This window comes from Scyliorhinus canicula, chromosome 5 (assembly GCF_902713615.1).
Source record: "Scyliorhinus canicula chromosome 5, sScyCan1.1, whole genome shotgun sequence".
In the NCBI taxonomy this organism is placed as follows: domain Eukaryota; kingdom Metazoa; phylum Chordata; class Chondrichthyes; order Carcharhiniformes; family Scyliorhinidae; genus Scyliorhinus; species Scyliorhinus canicula.
The window spans coordinates 90,011,161-90,032,155 of NC_052150.1; the positions used below are offsets into that span (position 1 = coordinate 90,011,161).

The window sequence follows — 20,995 nt, forward strand, 5'->3', positions numbered from 1 at the left end:
TGCAGATCAAGACTAGATGTCTTTCTATTTTTACATTTATTGTGTCATTCTCTAGCTCTACGCTGTAAATGCCAGCTGCACAGATATGCAAAAAAAATGATGTCACAATGATGACAAATGGCTGGTAGCTTGCAGGAATATATTTTGAGGTGCCGCTGTATTTTTGGTTTCAGGTGTGAAGCGGCCTCATAACCCAGATGAATCCTGCGAACAAAGTCCTGCCTTCAGTTTTTCTTCAGTACATATAGCGGAGGATGTGGGATTTCCTGTGCCTGCTGAAAATCAGGAGAGGAAGCAAGTCAGTTATATTTTGTGTGAGGTGTGCAACATTCAACTGAACTCAGCTGCTCAAACACAGATTCACTACAATGGGAAGTCTCATCAGAAGCGACTAAAACAACTGAACAAAGGCCACGTCCCACATATCTCTGGTAATGCTTCTAAAGTTAGTCTTGCCATTTGCATTATGGTTGTTGGCAGAAGGTATTGGAGCCTTGTTTGTTTCTCAAGGTCAAATCTGAGTTGTGTTCCCTTGTGAAGTACAATTTTACTCCTCTTTGCAAAAAATCAATCTGAAGATCTTACTTTGCCCTCGAAGATTTTTGTAACGAATACGACCTTGAGCATTTTGGTTTGGGGTCATCTGATACAGTACAAAAATAGCAGATTTCATAGTGTTCTGCCTACATTCAAACCTGTTTATAGAAACGGGTGATTTACATAATTCACCATTAAATTGTGAGTAACAAATTTTTTGCAACAGACTAACCTGTTATAATTCCTATTCAATTATTTGAATTGCCATTAATTGCTATCTCCACATGGATTTATAGCCAATGTTAGCAGTGCCATGTCTTTTAACGACACTACATTGATTTTTGGATGGTGCTGGACAGAGGCTGCATTATGGAAATAAATTTATTGCAATGGGGTTAGCAAAAGTGTTATCATATTAATCTGGTTCTGGACACAGTTACTGTGTGAACATTTTTGCTCTGGGTATTATCAAAAGCATAATTGTTTACAACTTCACCATGGCTTGAGCTTTTCACCACATATATTTAATGACTTGGAAGAAAGAGTAGAGTGTTACATATCCAAGTTTGCAGACAAAGCTACAGACAGGACTATCTGGCACTGCCCATCGCCAGGATCGTCCAGTCCTGCCAGAAGCCAATGAACTTTTTACTGGGCCACCACACCTTCCCATGACCATGGCAGGGCCAGAAAATCACAGCCTATGTTAGGAGACATAGTAAATTGTATAAGGTGGGAATAGAAGTTATACATGGTCATAGATAGACTAATTGTTTTCTCAATGGTGAGAAACTGTCAAGGAGCAAAGGATTTAGGTGTCTGTATGCACAAATCAATAAAACATTGAGTAGAAATGGGCATATATTTTAGCTTTCTCAGGCATAAAATCGGCACAAACCATTACAATTTATCAATGGAAATGCCTGTGACCAATCTGCACAGGCCTGGATCCCACTATTAAATGTGTGAGGCCCATTTTATATGTTCCATGTTCCCAAGCAGAGACTTAATACAATTATTAAACTCCTTGGATGTATTGTTCAGGAACACTGTTGGACGCAATTAGATGCTGTGCTTCTCTACAACAATGATTACGGGCGTGAGTCCTGTTCTTGGCTCCCACAGTGCTGAGAAACATTGTGCTATTTTATGAGACTTTGCCTTATTTATTGACTTTGACGAGGAACTCCCCACCGAGGCCACGCTTACCTAGTTTCCTGCACTGACGAGCTCAATTCAGCAGTGCAGGTAGACCGCTCACGAATTGGGGCGCCATTTCTAAATGCTGCCTTGATCTTTCAGCCGCTTTCAGCCGCTCCACCATGGACTCTGCCCCCCCCCCCCCCCCCCCCCCGCCCCTGCACCCAACTGACCTCTTCGGGAGATCTTGAACCCCTCCCCCCCCCCCCCCCCACCTCTTAAGGGCAAGGCAGCCCCACACCCAATCCCTGGCACAAGCTAACCAGGCACCTGACCACCTTGGCACTGTCAGTGTGGCACTCCCATTGGCACTTGGGCACCGTCACACTGCCAGCCCGGCCTCTTGGCACTGCCACTGGGCACCTTGTCACTGTCAGTCTGGGACTCTGGCAGTGCCCCTGCCAGCTCGGGCATGCTGGCGACATTGCCAGGGTTCCTGGGTGGCACTGCAAGGATGCCCAGGTGGCACTACCTGGGTGCCCAGGTGGCAGTGCCAAGATACCAGGCTGGCAGTGCCAAGATGCCCTGGTGCCAGCAGGAATGCCAGGAGTTCCCAGAGTCCGAACACTCAGTGGCCTCTAATGGCTGAGGAGACACCCTCCCTCACCCCTAGGTGCCGTACGCCTGGTCCACATTTGTGGAAACCAATGCTAAACTGCACCCTGGCAAGGTCTCCCAGGCGAGGCCATTAGTTCCCGGCACCGTGTGATAAAGTGTAGATATATTAAATAATCTAGCGGCACTTTTAAAAATGTTAATCTAGATCTCACCTGACGAGCGTGAGATCCAGATCGCACTCTCGCGTGAGGTCTCGTTAAATCGTACGAGGCATTTAGAGCATTGCGAATCTCGTAAGAGGCCTCCCACGAGATTTAACAACCTTGTCGCATCATCAAGTCGGGCGCGAGGAGGCCACTGTATCACTCCCTACATTTCCAAAAAATACTGTGTGAAGCATCTTTTGATGTCCTGAGTTTGTCAAAGGTTCTATAGAGATCAAAGTTCTTTCTTTACATATTTTTTTGGTTGAAGGTTACATGATTACATGATCAATAGTGGACCATAATAATTATTGACATGGTGGCTGTTATTTTTAAACCTGTTCACTGATCTTTTAAATGTCTTTTCCAATTAGATGTATTGTGGCTTTGTTAGAATGACTTGGCAGAGCCGCTGCTGTGTGGCTGTTTCAATGGTGTCTTTGTTGCATGGAAAACCCGACTGGTGTAAGAAAGAAACATCTAATAGCGCTCTTTACTTGGTATTTAAGTTGACTTCAGTTCTTTCTTTCACCGTGATTGTTTTAAATATTTGTACAGTTATAAGCGGACTGTGACCATGATAATCAATTTGATTTAACAGTTACAGTGCAGCATGCAAAAGCTTGTATTGATCTAGTTACAGCAACATTTGAAAGACCACGGGAAATATTATGCAAGGTAATATCAGCACTTCATCTTGGGGGAATTGAGTAAAAATAGTCCCTTTAAAAAGGACAACCCTGTTTTTCATGGATTAGCTGTCTCACCTTTAATATGAGAGACACATAGCTTTACTCCTCGAGTGAACACATACCTTTTCACTTTGTAGACAATGCACTCAGGCACCGCACACTGTGCCATTGTGCTACTGTCTATCCAACTCTTTATAATGGCTATTGGGAAGATCACCTTCAGCAGTCTGGTACAGTGTTTAGATAAGAATCTTTTAAAATGCAGAAATCCTTGTAATGAAATAATATTCGGTTGAAGATGTGCACATTACCTTATATATTAACTTTACTCAGCAGCACGGTAGCACACGTGGCTAGCACTGTGGCTTCACAGCGCCAGGGTGCCAGGTTCAATTTCCCGCTGGGTCACTGTCTGTGTGGAGTCTGCACATTCTCCCCGTGCTTGTGGGGTTTCCTCCGGGTGCTCCGGTTTCCTCCCACAGTCCAAAGACGTGCAGGTTAGGTGGATTGGCTATGATAAATTGCCCTTAGTGTCCAAAAGGGTTAGGAGGGGTTATTGGTTATGGGGATAGGGCGGAAGTGAGGGCTTAAGTGGGTCGGTGCAGACTCGATGGACCGAATGGCTACCTTCTGCACTGTATGTTCTATGTACTCTACTCTGTGCTGTATATACATTCCTGTGTCCCACTTTTTCATTTTCTTTAACTTCTCACCTATTCAGCTGCATCTTTTGTCAATGAGTCAGGAGATGACCAGGTTTTGGACCTCTTCTCAATATCATTCAGCTATAGAAGATACATGATAATACTGCAATTCATTCTCTAATTTTCTCTTCCTCCTGTAATATAAAATGCTACAACTACTGCTCTCTTTGGTGACAATGTGGCCAAAATGAGGTAAGTATGGAGTGCATGATATAGCCGCTAGAGCTAGAAAGTTTTTCCGATCTGCTACTATTACACGTTTATTCTGGCTGCTAATAGTTCTTTGTGACCATCTCAATGTGACATAATCTGAAAGACCACATTCTGGGACATCAAGATTGCCAATTGTGATTGGTTTTCAGCTCGTTTCATTCACTGGAAACTAAGGGGGAGATTGTTTGACCATTCATGACGGCGGGATCATCCAGTCCCAGTGATGGTAAGCACCTCCTGTTAATAGTTAAATTCTTCACCCGGTAGTCTGGCTCAATAAAATGAGAGATGGATTTGTAGGTATAGTATCATTTAATAATAACCAACTTGCAAGGCTGGCTTACTCGTAGGACCTCAGAACACACACACAGCCGTCTTCTGGGAGCCCAGAGCAAGAGAGACCAAGGACAAAAGGGTCTCTGCAGATATATTCAAAATCACATTAAGATTCACACTTGGGCAGCATTCTCCCCTACCCGGCGTGACGGAGGGTGCCGGCGTAGGGGAGTAGCGCCAACCACTCAGGGGTCGGGCCTCCCCAAAGGTGGGGAATTCTCCCCACCTTTGGGGTCCAGCCCTGCGCCGGAGCGGTTTGCACCAGAAGACTGGCGCAAAAACCCGGCGCCCCCGGCAGCGGGGCTGGCCGAAAGGCTTTCGCCGGTCGGACGCATTGCGCCGGCAGTGACCGTCAGCAGCAGCTGGCTGCTGCGTCACTGCCGGCGCATGCGCGATGTCGGGTTCTCTTCCGCTTCCGCCATGGCGGACGCGGAAGGAGAAAGAGTGCCGCCAGGGGCACTGGCCCGGAGTCTGAGCGGGGGGCACCAATCGCGGGACAGGCCACTGTGGGGGCAACCCCCGGGGTTCGATCGCCCCCCGCCCCCCCCCAGGACACCGGGGGCCCGCTTGCGCCGCTGATCCCGCCATTCCAGAGTGTTGGTTTTGAACCTCGGCGCGGGGAGAGGCCATCCCAGCGGCGTGACTTCGGCCCTCCGGGCCGGAGAATCACCGCAGGGTTCTCCGATCGGAGGGTGGCGAGATTCGCCTCCGCCACTTCCCAGGTGGCGGAGAATCTCTGCCACGGCGGGGCAGGATGTTAGGCAGCCCCAGGCGAAGGGTCGAGAATTTCGCCCAAGCTTCCCATTGGTCATTCTATACATCGCCTGACCTGGCCATATATCCTGATTGGCTCACTTTGCATTTCTCAATCCTGGGCCCCTTGTTACCCAGCATCCTTTTCACCATTCTCTCCACGAGGCTACCCTCCCCCTTTCTAGCCAAGCTTTGCTAAATTCCTTTGTCCTTTGCCTGTGAGCTCACTATCATCGGACCGGCCCTATTATCTATACAATTTTAACTAATAATCCAACTTTATATCACATTAATTTGTTCAATTCCTCACCTGCCACTGCAATTCCGGTGGTGGTGGTTTCCAAGGGAAATCCCATTGACAGCAGCGGGACCAGAGGATCTCAGTGCCAGACAATGGTGGGCGAGGTCCTGCCGCTGAGACACGCACCTCGCTCGATGTGGAAAATCCATGTTTGGCAAGCAACAAGACCAATGATATACTTCATTGCCAGAAGTGCACCTAGTTTATCTAGCTAAGCCAGTATTGTGTTATAGTGATTTTGCTTGAGCTAAATAGTGTAGGGGGGGGGGGGGGGGGGGGGGGGGAGAGGGGGGGGAGGGGGGATTACAATAAACTCCTTTTGGGTCTAAACCAGAGGTTTTGGGCTTTTTGCCCTTGCAGTTCTCCAATTCCTATAATGGCAGGCTGAGTTAATTTAGATGATGGCAAAAATTGGTTCAAACATAAGCTACTTTATCCCAAGATTAAAGTGAAATAACCTGAAGAACGGGCAGCGGATCAGAGTGGCTAAGTTCAATTCATAAAACTTAACTTGCATAATAACATAAGAATGACGTGACACTAACTAACTTTTGTACATATTTACAATTTAACTCTCAACTGGATTGGAGAAATGGACAGAGATCCATAATACTTTATTTATACCACACACAATTCCTGTGCGGAGGGGATCAGTATTGGAAATTCTCACTCCATAGTGGAGAGGACTTCATTTATGGTTGTGAACATTTCCCATTGCTCAGACACGTAGAATGTAGTTTTTAAATCATTCCAAGTGAATTTGTCCCCCAGAGTTGTTCAGCAGTGGGCAGGGCACGGAAAAGATTAAGCAATGTTAATTGAATTTTAAACCATTTCATTAATAGTTTGACCACATATAACTAGTTCAGGGGAATCACGGTGGCACAGTGGTTAGCACTGTGTCTAACAGCGCCAGGTGGCCGGGTTTATACTGGCCTTGGGTGTCTATCTGTTTGGAGTTTGCATGTTCTCCCCGTGTTGTGTGCATTTCCTCCTGGGTGCTCCATTTTCTTCCCACAGTCCAAAGATGTGCAGGTTAGGTGATTGGGCATGCTAAATTGACCTTCGTCGCTAAAAGTGAGGTGGGTTAGGGGATTATCATAGATTATCATAGAATTTACAGGCATAAGGAGGCCATTCGGCCCATCGGGTCTGCACAGCTCCTGGAAAGAGCACCTACCCAAGGTCAACACCTCCACCCTATCCCCATAACCCAGTAACCCCACCCAACACTAAGGGCAATTTGGGACACTAAGGGCAATTTATCATGGCCAATCCTCCTAACCTGCACATCTTTGGACTATGGGGGGAAACCGGAGCACCCGGAGGAAACCAACGCACACACGGAGAGGATGTGCAGACTCCGCACAGTGACACAAGCCGGAATCGAACCTGGGACCCTGGAGCTGTGAAGCAATTGTGCTTTTCCACAATGCTACCGTGCTGCCCTAATAGATTGGGGGAGCGGGCCTAGGTGGGGTTCCCATTCAGAGGGTCGGTGCAGACTCAATGGACTGAATGCCCTCCTTCTGCACTTTAGGGATTCTATGATTTCTATGCTTTGGTCAGACTAGTTGTCCAATAGCAAACACCAAATTCCTAATTATGATTTGATAAGTAACGGCCTAATATCCCCTTTACTCATTGGAATCATAATTTTTAAAAAAAAATTCAGTTCTATCTCCAACTAATGGAACATGTTGCCTAAATATTCTATTTTCTTTGTTTCAACCTCATAAGCTGTTCCCATGGTTCTCAAATTCTATGACTGATAGCAGAATTTTCTGAGATCCAAGTTTGCCACATCTGTGAAATTCTTCAAGACCAATTCAGGCCACCACACCACCAGAAGGATGTGAAGGTTTTGGAGAGGGTACAGAAGAGGTTTTCCAGGATGTTGTCTAGTTTGGAGGGCATTAGCTATGAGGAGAGGTTGGATAAACTCGATTTATTCTCACTGGAGAAATGGAGGTTGAGGGGCATCCTGACAGAAGTCTACAAAATTATGAGGGGCGTGGACAGAGTGGATAGTCAGAAGCTTTTTCCCAGGATGGAAGAGTCAATTACTGCAGGACATAAGTTTAAGGTGCGAGGGGCAAAGATTTGTAGAGATGTGCGATGGAAGTGTTTTACACAGAGGGTAGTGGGTGCCTGGAACCCGCTGCCAGAGGAGGTGGTGGAAGCAGGTACGATGGTGAGGTTTAAGGGGTATCTTGACAAATACATGAATAGGATGGGAATAGAGCGATATGGACCCCAAGTGTAGACTGTTTTAGGTTAGATGGGCAGCATGGTTGGCGAAGGCTTGGAGTACTGAAGGGCTTGTTCCTGTGCTGTACTTTCCTTTGTTCTTTTGTTCTTTATTCACAACCAAGTGGTCTCTCATACTCTTTCTTTCCAGAGTCTAGAGTTCCAGTCAAAACATAAGAACATAAGAACTAGGAGCAAGAGTAGGCCATCTGGCCCTCGAGCCTGCTCCGCCATTCAATGAGATCATGGCTGATCTTTTGTGGACTCAGCTCCACTTTCCGGCCCGAACACCATAACCCTTATCCCTTTATTCTTCAAAAAACTATCTATCTCTATCTTTAAAACATTTAATGAAGGAGACTCAACTTCTTCACTGGGCAAGGAATTCCATAGATTCACGACCCTTTGGGTGAAGAAGTTCCTCCTAAACTCAGTCCTAAATCTACTTCTCCTTATGTTGAGGCTATGCCCCCTAGTTCTGCTTTCACCCGCCAGTGGAAACAACCTGCCCGCATCTATCCTATCTATTCCCTTCATAATTTTATATGTTTCTATAAGATCCCCCCTCATCCTTCTAAATTCTAACAAGTACAGTCCCAGTCTACTCAACCTCTCCTCATAATCCAACCCCTTCAGCTCTGGGATTAACCTAGTGAATCTCCTCTGTACACCCTCCAGCGCCAGTACATCCTTTCTCAGATAAGAAGACCAAAACTGAACACAATACTCCAGGTGTGGCCTCACTAACACCTCATACAATTGCAACATAACCTCCCTAGTCTTAAACTCCATCCCTCTAGCAACGAAGGACAAAATTATATTTGCCTTTTTAATCACCTGTTGCACCTGTAAACGACTCATGCACAAGCACACCCAGGTCTCTTTGCACAGCAGCATGCTTTAATATTTTGTCATTTAAATAATAATCCCTTTTGCTGTTACTCCAACCAAAATGGATAACCTCACATTTGTCGACATTGTATTCCATCTGCCAGACCCTAGCCCATTCACTTAACCTATCCAAATCACTCTGCAGACTTCCGGTATCCTCTGCACTTTTCGCTTTACCACTCATCTTAGTGTTGTCTGCAAATGTGGACACATTGCACTTGGTCCCCAACTCCAAATCATCTATGTAAACTGTGAACAATTGTGGGCCCAACACTGATCCCTGAAGGACACCACTAGCTACTGATTGCCAACCAGAGAAATACCAATTAATCCCCACTCTTGCTTTCTATTAATTAACCAATCCTCTATCCATACTACTACTTTACCCTTAATGCCATGCATCTTTATCTTATGCAGCAACTTTTTGTGTGGCACCTTGTCAAAGGCTGTCTGGAAATCCAGATATACCATATCCATTGGCTCCCCATTATCTACCGCATTGGTAATGTCCTCAAAACATTCCACGAAATTAGTTAGGCACGACCTGCCCTTTATGAACCCATGCTGCGTCTGCCCAATGGGACAATTTCCATCCAGATGCCTCGCTATTTCTTCCTTGATGATAGATTCCAGCATCTTCCCTATTACCGAAGTTAAGCTCACTGGCCTATAATTACCCGCTTTCTGCCTACCTCCTTTTTTAAACAGTGGTGTCACGTTTGCCAATTTCCAATCCGCTGGGACCACCCAGAGTCCAGGAATTTTGGTAAATTATCACTAGTGCATTTACAATTTCCCTAGCCATCTCTTTTAGCACTCTGGGATGCATTCCATCAGGGCCAGGTGACTTGTCTACCTTTAGCCCCATTAGCTTGCCCATCACTACCTCCTTAGTGGTAGCAATCATCTCAAGGTCCTCACCTGTCATAGCCTCATTTCCATCAGTCACTGGCATGTTATTTGTGTCTTCCACTGTGAAGACCGACCCAAAAAAACCTGTTCGGTTCCTCAGCCATTTCCCTCATCTTCCATTATTAAATCTCCCTTCTCATCCTCTAAAGGACCAATATTTCCTTAGCCACTCTTTTTTGTTTTATATATTTGTAGAAACTTTAACTATCTCTTTTATATTCTGAGCAAGTTTACTCTCATAATCTATCGTACTCTTCTTTATAATTTTTTTAGTAGCTTTCTGTTGGCCCCTGAAGGTTTCCCAGTCCTCTAGTCTCCCACTAATCTTTGCCACTTTTGTATGCTTTTCCTTCAATTGATACTCTCCCTTACTTCCTTAGATATCCACGGTCGATTTTCCCTCTTTCTACCGTCCTTCCTTTTTGTTGGTATAAACCATTTCTGAGCACTGTGAAAAATCGCTTGGAAGGTTCCCACTGTTCTTCAACTGTTTCACTATGAAGTCTTTGCTCCCAGTCTACCTTAGCTAGCTCTTCTCTCACCCCATTGTAATCTCCTTTGTTTAAGCACAAAACACTAGTGTTTGATTTCACCTTCTCACCCTGCATCTGTATTTTAAATTCCACCATATTGTGATCGCTCCTTCCGAGAGGATCCCTAACTATGAGATCATTAATCAATCCTGTCTCATTACACGGGACCAGATCTAGGACCGCTTGTTCCCTCGTAGGTTCCGTTACATACTGTTCGAGGAAACTATCACGGATACATTCTATAAACCTCTCCTCAAGGCTGCCTTGACTGACCTGGTTAAACCAATTGACATGTAGATTAAAATTCCCCATGATAACTGCTGTACCATTTCTACATGCATCAGTTATTTCTTTGTTTATTGCCTGCCTCACCATAATGTTACTATTTGGTGGCCGATAGACTACTCCTATCAATGACATTTTCGCCTTACGGTTTCCTGATTTCCACCCAAATGGATTCAACCTTATCCTCCATAGCACCGATTATCATCCCTTACTATTGCCCCGGATGTCATCCTTAATAACAGAGCTACCACCTCAACGCAGCCCTTCAGCATATCAAGAGGGGTTGAACCACAACCTGCCAGCTTAGAGGGAGTTTTAATTGCCGCGGGCCATATTAACATCCTAATCATGAGCTCTCTAGCTAAATCAGCCATCCCTTGATAGCTCTGGACCAAAGAAAATCAAGCAACCCAAAGATCTCTAAGCTACCAGTAAGTGATTGAGGGGAGTTTTCGCAGGATATTGAGTAAGCGAGGAGCTCAGGTTGGCAGCAGACAGATTCTGTTGGAGGTCCACTGGGTTTTTCTGCTGTCTGTGACAGGCAGCCAGCTCAATAGGGAGTTAAAATTGCATATTAGTGGGCCTATCAAAGTGACAGGAGCACAATATACATGTTTCTGAGGGGCACCTGCTGAGTCAGGTGGGCACCTCAGTTGCCCAAGACATAGTTGCCACAGGGTAAGGAACCAATGGTAAGTCTACCACTTTGCTTTTAATCCTGTTCTGCTTATTTTCCACCAGATAACTATAATTCCCCTTTTCATACACTTCCATACATGTCAAGTGGGAGATTTACCTTGATGCATAACTAGGACTACTAAGTAAAACAAATTGAATGTTGAAAACTAACAGTATCCATTTTGTGGTCTCTGAGTGTGCTTCAAGACTCACCTTCACTGATTCTCTCTGTGATGTTCTTTGTTTGTTTAAATTAATATTATTAAGGTTGCAGTGTTGCTGCAAATAACATGAGGTGGGATTCTCCGACCTCCCACCGGGTCGGTGAATCCCCGGGGCGCTGCGCAAATCGTGCCACGCTGATCCCGCCACCACCAGAGGTGGTTCAAACCTCGGCCCATCCCGGGCGAGAGAATCGCCGCAGGGGGCTCACCGCTCGATGTGGCGTGATTCCCACCCCCACCAATTTCCGGGCAGCGGAGAATTTTGGCGGCGCCGGGCGATTCTCCGACCCTGCGTGGGGTCGGAGAATTTTGCCCCTGAGTCCCGCTGGCGCTGTTCCAACACGCTCTGAGTTGACGGGACCTTGGCGTTGAAGGGTCCGGGGGCGGCCTGTGGGGTGGGAAGGGGGTCCGACCCAGGGGGGGGGCCTCAGTTGTGGCCTGGCACGCGATCTGGGCCCACCGATCGGAAGGCCGGCCTCTCGGGCCGGGGGTCTCCTTTCTTCCACCCGGGTCCTGTAACCCTATGCCATTTGGCGTTGGGGCGGTGCGGAAAAGAAAGCCACTATGCATGCATGTGTTGGCGCTGGTGCCACTGCACATGCGCGGACCCGGGGCGCCCAGTCGACACCGAGATCAACAGCTGGAGTGGCGTGGGCCACTCCAGCGCCGTGCTGGCCCCCTGTGGGCCAGAGAATCGTGCGCCGGAAGGCCTGTTGACGCCGGAGTAAAACACTCCCGTCAGTGTCAACACTTAGCCGCGTGATCTTCGGGAGTGAGTGAGTAGAGAACATTGGAAATAGTTGTGTTTTTCAGGAGGTCTGTGTATTGTAATTATTTAATCAAATATTTAGCTTTTCCGGCATACTTAGGAATTCACAGTTTATAGCATAGGGTAAATAAATCGACTTTGATCCTTCCCACGCCTCCCGCCAATCTGGATCCAGGACAGAATAGTCTCCAGAAGAGAAGGAGGAGAGTGTAGAGGCTCGGATACCTACAAAGTGCTCATGAAGGGGGGAAGAGTCCCAGACGGAGGAACTGAAACTCAAATGGGAGGAGGAACTTGGTGGGGAAATGGAGGACAGGGTATGGGCGGAAGCCCTGACTAGGGTAAACTCAACCGCAACATGTGCCAGGCTCAGCCTGATTCAGTTTAAGGTCGTTCACCGGGCCCACATGACGGTGGCTCGGATGAGCAAATTCTTTGGGGTAGAGGACAAATGCACCAGATGCAGGGGAGGACCAGCGAACCACATACACATGTTTTGGGCATGCCCTAAGATTAAGGGGTACTGGGAGGGATTTGCGGGTGTCATGTCCCGGGTACTGAAAACAAGGGTGGTGATGAGTCCAGAGGTGGCAAATTTCAGGGTTTCAGAAGACCCGGAAGTCCAGGAGGAGAAGGAGGCCAATGTTTTGGCCTTTGCTTCCTTGATAGCCTGGCATGGAGGGACTCAAAACCCCCGAAGACCGAACTATGACTTTTGGACATGTCGAGTTTTCTGGGTATGGAAAAAATCAAGTTCGCCTTGAGGGGATCTGTACTGCTGTTCGCCCGAAGGTGGCAATCATTCATCAACTTCTTCGTGGGAGATTGAACGTCAGCAGGGGGTGGGGGGTGGGGGGGGGGGGGGGGGGGGGATTAGAGTAGAGTAAGAGGGATAAATAGGCGGATAATGTTTATGGGAGAGGAGCGGTTATGTGCACTATGGTTTGGTTGAATTGTTGGTTTTCCTTTGTTGTTTGCATATTTCTGTAATCTGTAACTGTTTACAATGCCATAAAATACCTCAATAGTTTGTTCAAAAAAAAGATGATATACTAGATATCATTACATTCCCCTTTCTTTCAAAATTTTGAAATTTACATTACATTCAAAATGTATATTTCCAATTACATTCACTGAGATGATAATCATGTTTCAATACACATGCAAAATGTTCAAAGATTTAGCCGATCAGGCTTCTTCCTAATTCGTTACGATCTTCTCAGTACTCTAGTCAGATTTGATATAGATTGCTGTGGAATCGGTGTCGCAGCCTGAACATCTTCATTGAGATTTGTTGTCATCTCTTCTTTCGTACCCTTATTCAAATTTGTCATTTCTGTTGCTTTATGATGCATATCTTCCTCATTCACAATTGGTTGATATTGAAAAGGTTCAGTCATCTTGACTTTGAGTAAAGCTCTTCTATTTCATCTTAGAATAGTACCTTGCTCTGTCAGGGTTATGTAAAATTATGGACCTGCTTGTCGAATTACTTTAGCAATCCTTGACCATCCAGTTGGTGTATCAACTCTTACCATATCATCTGACTCTAATTTAGATAGTTCTTTACTCGACCTATCATAGTATTTCTTTTGCATTATCTTCTGGTGCATCTTGTTGCGTATTATTGCATTCATTGCTAAGTCTTTCTCAGGTGCCTTCGGAAGTGTGGTTCTTAAGGGTCCTGTTCATCACAGTTTGCGTTGGTGATATTCCATGACTAAGTGGTAAGGTTCTACATACCAATAGTGCTAAAAACGGATCTGAAAGAAATTCCTTCGCTTTCCTCAGTAAATCCTTCACAATCTGAACACCTTTTTCAGCCTTCCCGTTTGATTTGCAGGTAGTGCGGACTAGAGGTTGTGTGCTGAAAATCGTACGCTCGCAAACTCCGACCATTCATCGCTATCAAAACGCGGCCCATTATCCATCATCACGGTTTCAGGAATTTTGTGGCGAGTGAGAATTTCCTTTGTGTTCTTTATCACGCACGCTGCACTCGAACTTGCAGGTTTGACTCCCTCTGGATAGTTGGATTAGTCGTCCATCACTTGTAAATATTCTTTGCTGTGTAAATAGAACATGTCGATTCCTACTTTCTTCCAAGGATGACTTATTTGTTCACTTGGCGTCATTGGTTGATTCTGCTGTTTGTTCTGGAATTGCTAACATGTTGCATACTTTTCAACAGTCTCTTGTATATCCTGGTTGATCCCAGGCCAGTACACGTATTCAAAGCTCTCCTTTTGCACTAATGGCCCTCATGAATCTTCTCTAAGATCATGGGCTGCAACGCTTTCGGTATTATTATTCTGTTGGTTCTGAGAATGAATCCATCAGCATAGCTAAGCTAATTTCTTACATTCCGGTCACTAGAACATGATTCTCTAGGCCAGGCATTGTCAAACACAGGGCGTGACCCACAGGTGGGTCGCGGGCGGGTGTCAGGAGGGTCATGGAGCCGTCCGTCGTGGCGCTCCCGATCGCGCAAATCCGCGCGCAACAGCTGCAGCAGCCGGGTTTTAATAATGCCGGCTGCGAGCGGCCTTCTAAATGACCAGGAACAGATTTTAAAAATCCAGCCACACTGCGCATGCGTGCCCGACCATCCTTCACTTCGGTACTGGATCACCTTCTGTAGAGTCGCATCTTTCTGTGTCTCTGAACGTATCAATCTTGACTTCTCATCCGAAACTGGTAATGCTTCCATGATCAAGTCAACTTGCTCCTGCATGACTTCCATGATGTCTGATTGTTCTTCATTCTCTGTTGCTCGGTAACGACTAAGTGTTTTCCTGGTACATACGTCAAGTTGAAATCGTACTGCTGAAGACGCATCATCATCCTCTGTATCCAAGGTGACATCTCATTAAGGTCTTTTTAAATTATAGTTACCAAAGGTCTGTGGTCCGTTTCCACCGTGAAACTTGGTAGCCTATATATATAATTATGGAACTGATCCAGACCTGTTACAAATCCAAGACACTCCTTCATGACCTGGACATAAGGTGTCTCCGTTATAGTCATCGTACGTGATGCGTAAGCTATGGGTCTCCATATTGCATCTTAGTCCAGTTGCATCAACACTGCTCCCAGGCCATTCTTACTCACATCAGTCAATATTTTTGTCTGCCTCTCAGCGTGTTGTCGTTAAAATATTTTTAAAATCTTCCACTCTTTAGTACGGCTCTCATCCCATTCAAATGGAACCATCTTCTTTACTAAATTCCTTTGGTTTGTCATCCTGGATGCCAAGTTACTTATAAAGCTTCCTTTGAATTTCACCATACCTAATAGCCGTGAAACTGCATTTTTATCTCTAGGCTGAGGCATGTAAAACACAATGGCTTTAACTTTCTTGGGATCCGTCTGGACTCCCTTCGCTGAAAGTTTGTCTCCCAGGAACATTACCTCTTTAACTGTTATCTGACATTTTTCTTTGTTCAGCTTTAATTTGAACTGCTTTATCTTATTTATTACCTTCCATAGCCTTTCATCATGTTCTTCCATTCTGCCCATACGACAATGTCATGTACGTACACTCTGACTCCTGGTACAATGTGCTCCATCACCCTGTGGAACACTTTGGACGCTGATATTGTGCCAAATGGCTTCCGTAGGAAACAATTTCGACCAAATGGAGCATTAAATGTGCACAGTCTCATGCTTTCTTGGTCTAGTTTTAATTGCCAGATTCCTCGCGATGCTTCTAGCTTGCTGAAGATTGTAGCATTCGTTATCTCACTGGTGATCTCGCGTGTCGGTATTGGGTAATGCTCCCGTTTAATGTTCATATTTAAGTCTGTGGAATCCATCCGTTCTTCTTTTTGACACCCACCAGTGGGCTAACTCATTCTGTTGGTCCCTTGACTCACTTGATCACTTCCAGTCGCTGTATCCTCTCCAGCTCAAGCTTTAATCGTTCTCTCAATGGCGCTGGAACTCGTCTTGGCAGGTGAATGACAGGGCTCACATTTTCCTGAAATCGTATTTTATACTTGAATGGCAATACACCTATTCTGGTAAATACTTCTGGGAATTTGGCGGTTATGACTTCCAAGTCATGCATTGGTTGTGTTTCATGCACTCAGCAGTGTATATACTCTTTGTATTAACTGTAATTTCTTGCACGCTTTAACATTGAATAAAGACATTTTATTTGTTTGTACAATTGCAAACTTGATAAAAATTCTACGTTGCTTGACTTTGATCTGCATTTTTCAGATTCCGAAGGTCGCTATTTGTCTTCCATTATAGTCTTTTAAAATATAGTCATTGGCTTCTCTTACTTGTTTAACTTTGCCTACCCTGTGCCTCTCTGCTTCCCTCCCGACTTCGAACTCCCTGACTCCCTCCCTTTCCTGGATTTCCTGCTTCTCTGCCTCACTTCCAGCCCCAGACTCCCTCCCTCTCTCAGCCAGCGCCCCTGCCCCATGCCACCGCCCAATCTCAATCATGGTCTCATTGAGCAACGTTCCCCAAAGAAGGCAAAAACAGCTCCTATTCTCTCCAATTCCAGTCAGTTGACCAGCTCACCTACTGCTCTTCATTTACATGCAGTCATAAATTTGAAGCCATGAATTGCTCACTCGTCGATAACTTAATTTGGAAGGGGAACTTAATTCTGGCAAGATTGCCTTCTAATTATCATGCAAAAGATCTTCCTGATGCCTGCCATCGGAAAGCTCAATCCTCCTTCAAACGTCCCTGAATTTAATAGCTTAGTTTTGTCCCACAGGTAGGAAGCTGATGTTTGGCCTTACACTTGATTCATTGCCCTCATTAGTCTTGCTTCTCGCTCCCAGAAGCAGCACAAGATTCTGCTCATGGCTATCACCAATATGGCTGTCATCAATATTACTGCACCATCGATATTGCTGTGCCATTGCTATGGTTGTTATTAATATCACTGCTCTAATATCACTGCCACTGATATAACTGTGTCACTGCTGATATCATTGTCATCAATATCACTGGGTCATTAAGATCCATACACTATGCAAACACTATTGCATTTTTCGGCATCAGGAATGCCTCTTTAATATGTTTCAATTTTTAAATCAATTTAACATAATTGCAAGTAAACCTATTTACCATTACCTCTCTTATATTAAGACAGTATATTTAGTAATAGCGCATTTTGTGAAATGTTCTTGTGAGTGCTTTTAGCATTTACAAGCTCAGAAATGTGACTGTATAACATTATAAAATAGAATTTGCTGCTGAGATGACGATAATTAATCTGATGAATGACAGTTTTAGAGGTGACACAGAGGACTGTTCAAGGATTTAATTTAAATTCTAATGCTTGTTAATCTGCTAAAATAATAGAAATCAGCACTACATATTGACCTGAGGCAATTTATTCTGGTAATCTAAATAATGTGCTAGATTGTCACGTCTCATTGCTAGAGTATGTCATATCTGCAAGTAGTGTGCAATTAGTGGATGAATTAGAGCATCTTGCTTTGATCACATTCCTGCCAATAAAGTTTTCATCCAAGCATTATCAAATGTATCCCTTTCAACTGCAGAAATATGCCTCAGAGTTCAAAGAAGGCAGATATGAGGTTCAAAGGGAAAATGCATTGTTCATATTATTGTGCGGTATAAAGTATAAGATGAGAGGAGACAGAAGCTGGGATTCTCCCCAACCGGCGGGCGGGCCATACAGGGCCAAAGAGTGGCATGAACCACTCCAGCGTTGGGCCGCCTGGAAGTTGCGGAATCCTCCGTACTTCCAGGGGCTAGGCCGGTGTTGGAGTCGTTGGTGCCGAAGGGCCTCCGCTGGCCGGCGTGAGTTAGCGAATGCGCGGGAGCGCCAGTGTGTTCTGGCGCATGCGCAGAACTGCTGGCTTGATCCCTGTGCATGCGCAGGGGGTTTCTTCTCCGCTCTGACCATGGCGGAGCTTTACAGATGCCTGCACGGAGGGAAAGGGTGCCCCCAAGGCACAGGCCCGCCCACAGGCCGGTGGGCCCCGATCGCGGGCCAGGCACTGTGGCCGTCCCCCCCGGGCCGGATCCCCCTGCCACCCCCCCCCCACCCCCCCCCGAGGACTCCGTAGGCCGCCCTCAGAGCCAGGTCCCACCGGTATGGACCTTGTGTATTTCACGCCGGCGGGACCAGCTGAAAACGAGTGGCCGCTCGGCCCATCGGGGCCCGGAGATTCGCCGGGAGTGGGGGGGGGGGGGGCACTGCCAACGGCCCCCGACTGGCGTGACATGATCCCTGCCCCCGCCAAAAAACTGGCGCCGGAGAATTTGGCAGCCGGCAGCGGAGTGGCGAGGCGGGATTCACGCCCCCCCCCCCCCCCCGGCAATTCTCCAACCCGGTGGGGGGGGGTCGGAGAATCCCACCGAGAATGTTTAGGCGGAGCTGAGATAAACCTGTTGCACTGAATGAAAAATGGCCTTTAATTGCACACACATTTTTATTACTTGAGGCATATCATTCCAGTTGGCAAATACACAAAAAAGTATATATGTGAATCACTTACAGAAGGCATGGAGCCTCACATGCCAGGTTGCGTAAGAGACAATCTATAGTACACTGTGACAATTTTCTGGCCATTATTTAAATGGTTTTTCTGTAGCATGCACCCAAGTTTTCAATATTTGTTCACAATGAGTTTGTTAGAAAATTACCCCAAGGAAATGAAATCCAAAATGAAAATCCCATCTCCATAATAACGCAATGTCATGTTTACCTACGTAACAGTCACTGCGCCCACAAAGTAATCAATGATGGTTTCCCCTTTGTCCTCGTAGGGGTTATGACACCCCCTTCTCCCAACAATGCAAATCCTGCCCCTAAACTAAGTGTTTCCTGTTGTGAAAAAGAGGAAGCCAAAGTACTTTGCTGCCTATACTGTGGGGAGGGGCTGTCAATCATAGTAAGAGTGTTTATAAACATTGTGCTTAGCATCAAAGCAGGATAATAGAGTTATATTCAAGTGTGAAGGGAAAGATGAATGAATAATTCACCGATCAGCTGTCTCTGGAGTCATAAAACGTTTAATCACTAGCTACTGCAATGTATAGCTGTGTGAAATTGATTGCATTTCAAAGGCTTTCAAAGGATTTCAAGCCTTTTGAAGTGTACTGGGCTTTCTAGGAAGGCTCTGACATTTCTAAAAGCTGTAACACTTACCTTTAAGCACCATATCTCAATGGAGAACAGCTGTGACCTGTGTCTGGTTCTCTCAGATCCATTAACTGAAAGCCATTCATAGCTTTCTAGTAGTTGTTTGTAATTGACAGCTTCTACAAACCATCTGCAGCTTTGATTCACTCATTTCCCTTCACAATTCAGTGCTTAAGTGGCAAAACCCAATGTTTATAAACATTGACCACATCAAAGAGAGGTAATTGCATTTCAAGCACTAAGTGCATTCCAATCACTCAAGCACACTGGTGCAATTTGAACCAATTTTCTCACCCATAATGATACAGCAATCCTTGGAGTGATTTCTATCCAGTGAGTTTAGATTGCAGTTTTTGAGTGTCTCTGGGAGAGATATGAGTTGGATGAGAAGCATTAAGTGAATGTCCAGGACTTCACAGGATAAAACTGTTTGCAACTGTCCAACAAGAAGCCTTTGTGTTAAGCTAGTGGTAACTCTTCACTGTTTATATGTTTGTAAATATATTGTTGATGTAAAGTAATAGTGGGAATTTGACTTGCCTTTTCGTGTTTGTATTGAGATCTTTCCTCCAAAGTCTGGTATAATATTGTTAATTTTCTTGTTTGAATAAATATTTTGTTCTTTGTTTATAATGTTCATTATCAGACTGCTGTGAATTTGTTGACTAACTTTCCTCCATGGTTTCCAAAATAATGATAGGATCTATCAAGCCGGGTTTCACTCTGAGCTCTGTCTTGTCCAGTATTAACAAGCAGCTGTGGTTATAACACTAAATTAATCCATTTGGCTTAGGAATTGTGGCTTTAATTGTATTGCACACTGCTCTTGTCATTGCGCTTGAAACCTTTCTATTTACTGTGTTGTCCTTAATAGACATTAACTGTACAGTGAGCTAATTTGATATACAGGTATTGACATTAAGATTTTGTACAGTATTTTGGTAGAGCTGTGTTTGCAGAGTGGAGCATCAATATTTTATACAGTGTTCTGTTAGTGCTATGTTTGCAGAGTGGAGCATTAAACGTTTGTACAGTATTTTGGTCGTGCTATGTTTGCAGAGTGAAGCATTAATTTTGTGCAGTATTTTGTTAGTTTGCAGAGTGGAGCATTAATATTTTATACAATATTTTATTAGTGCTATGTTTGCAGAGTGGAGCATTAAAATTTTGTACAATATTTTGTTAGTGCCATGTTTTCAGAGTTGAGCGTTGATAGCATCCAAGTAATGACATCAGGGCAGTTCATTTTTGTCAGGAGTGTATAAAACAAAAATATTGTGCTCGATGCACATACATAATAATAATGTGCATTGATGCATTTGGGAGTCGTAAGGATTATATTTATTACTGGGATATGAAGAAAATAATGATCTTACGTAACATTAATAAAAACGTGCTAGAGATTTTCTCCCTCCAAGTTAGGGTTCACTCAATTTGTCCTGAATCCACAATATCCTCCTTAGGTGGTGTTATTTTGTAGTTTTTACTAAAACTCGTGAAGACTCTTCAATTTCGATATGTCAGACTCTTCTTAAAATGTCTTTTCCATCAACAGTTTTAACATGGTGCAAAATGAATGCAAACATTTCATCGTGTTATTTTTCACATTCTGATTTTCAAAAGCTGAGTTTGACAGGTTCTGAGTACAGTAATAGGCAAGGAGGATGTGTTCTATTTAGTGCTCTTGCAAATGAAATTGAAAATGGAAATTGAAGATTCAAGTATTGTGAAAAAAACGGACGTGAACAAAAAGCCTTTAATTGCCAACAAAATGATGTAAATAAAGCACCACAAGCAAATCTTAATACGATT

General features: G+C 44.9%; 1 protein-coding gene across 2 annotated transcripts in view; it reads left to right on the forward strand.

Moving 5' to 3' along the window:
* LOC119966118 (zinc finger protein 385D-like) overlaps positions 1-20,995 on the forward strand; it is a 1,141,865-nt gene that overhangs the window by 44,709 nt on the left and 1,076,161 nt on the right. For both annotated transcript variants that reach the window (XM_038797352.1, XM_038797351.1), the window contains exon 2: positions 174-431. In XM_038797352.1, coding sequence (XP_038653280.1) covers positions 174-431 — 258 coding nt within the window. The remainder of the gene's footprint in view (positions 1-173; positions 432-20,995) is intronic.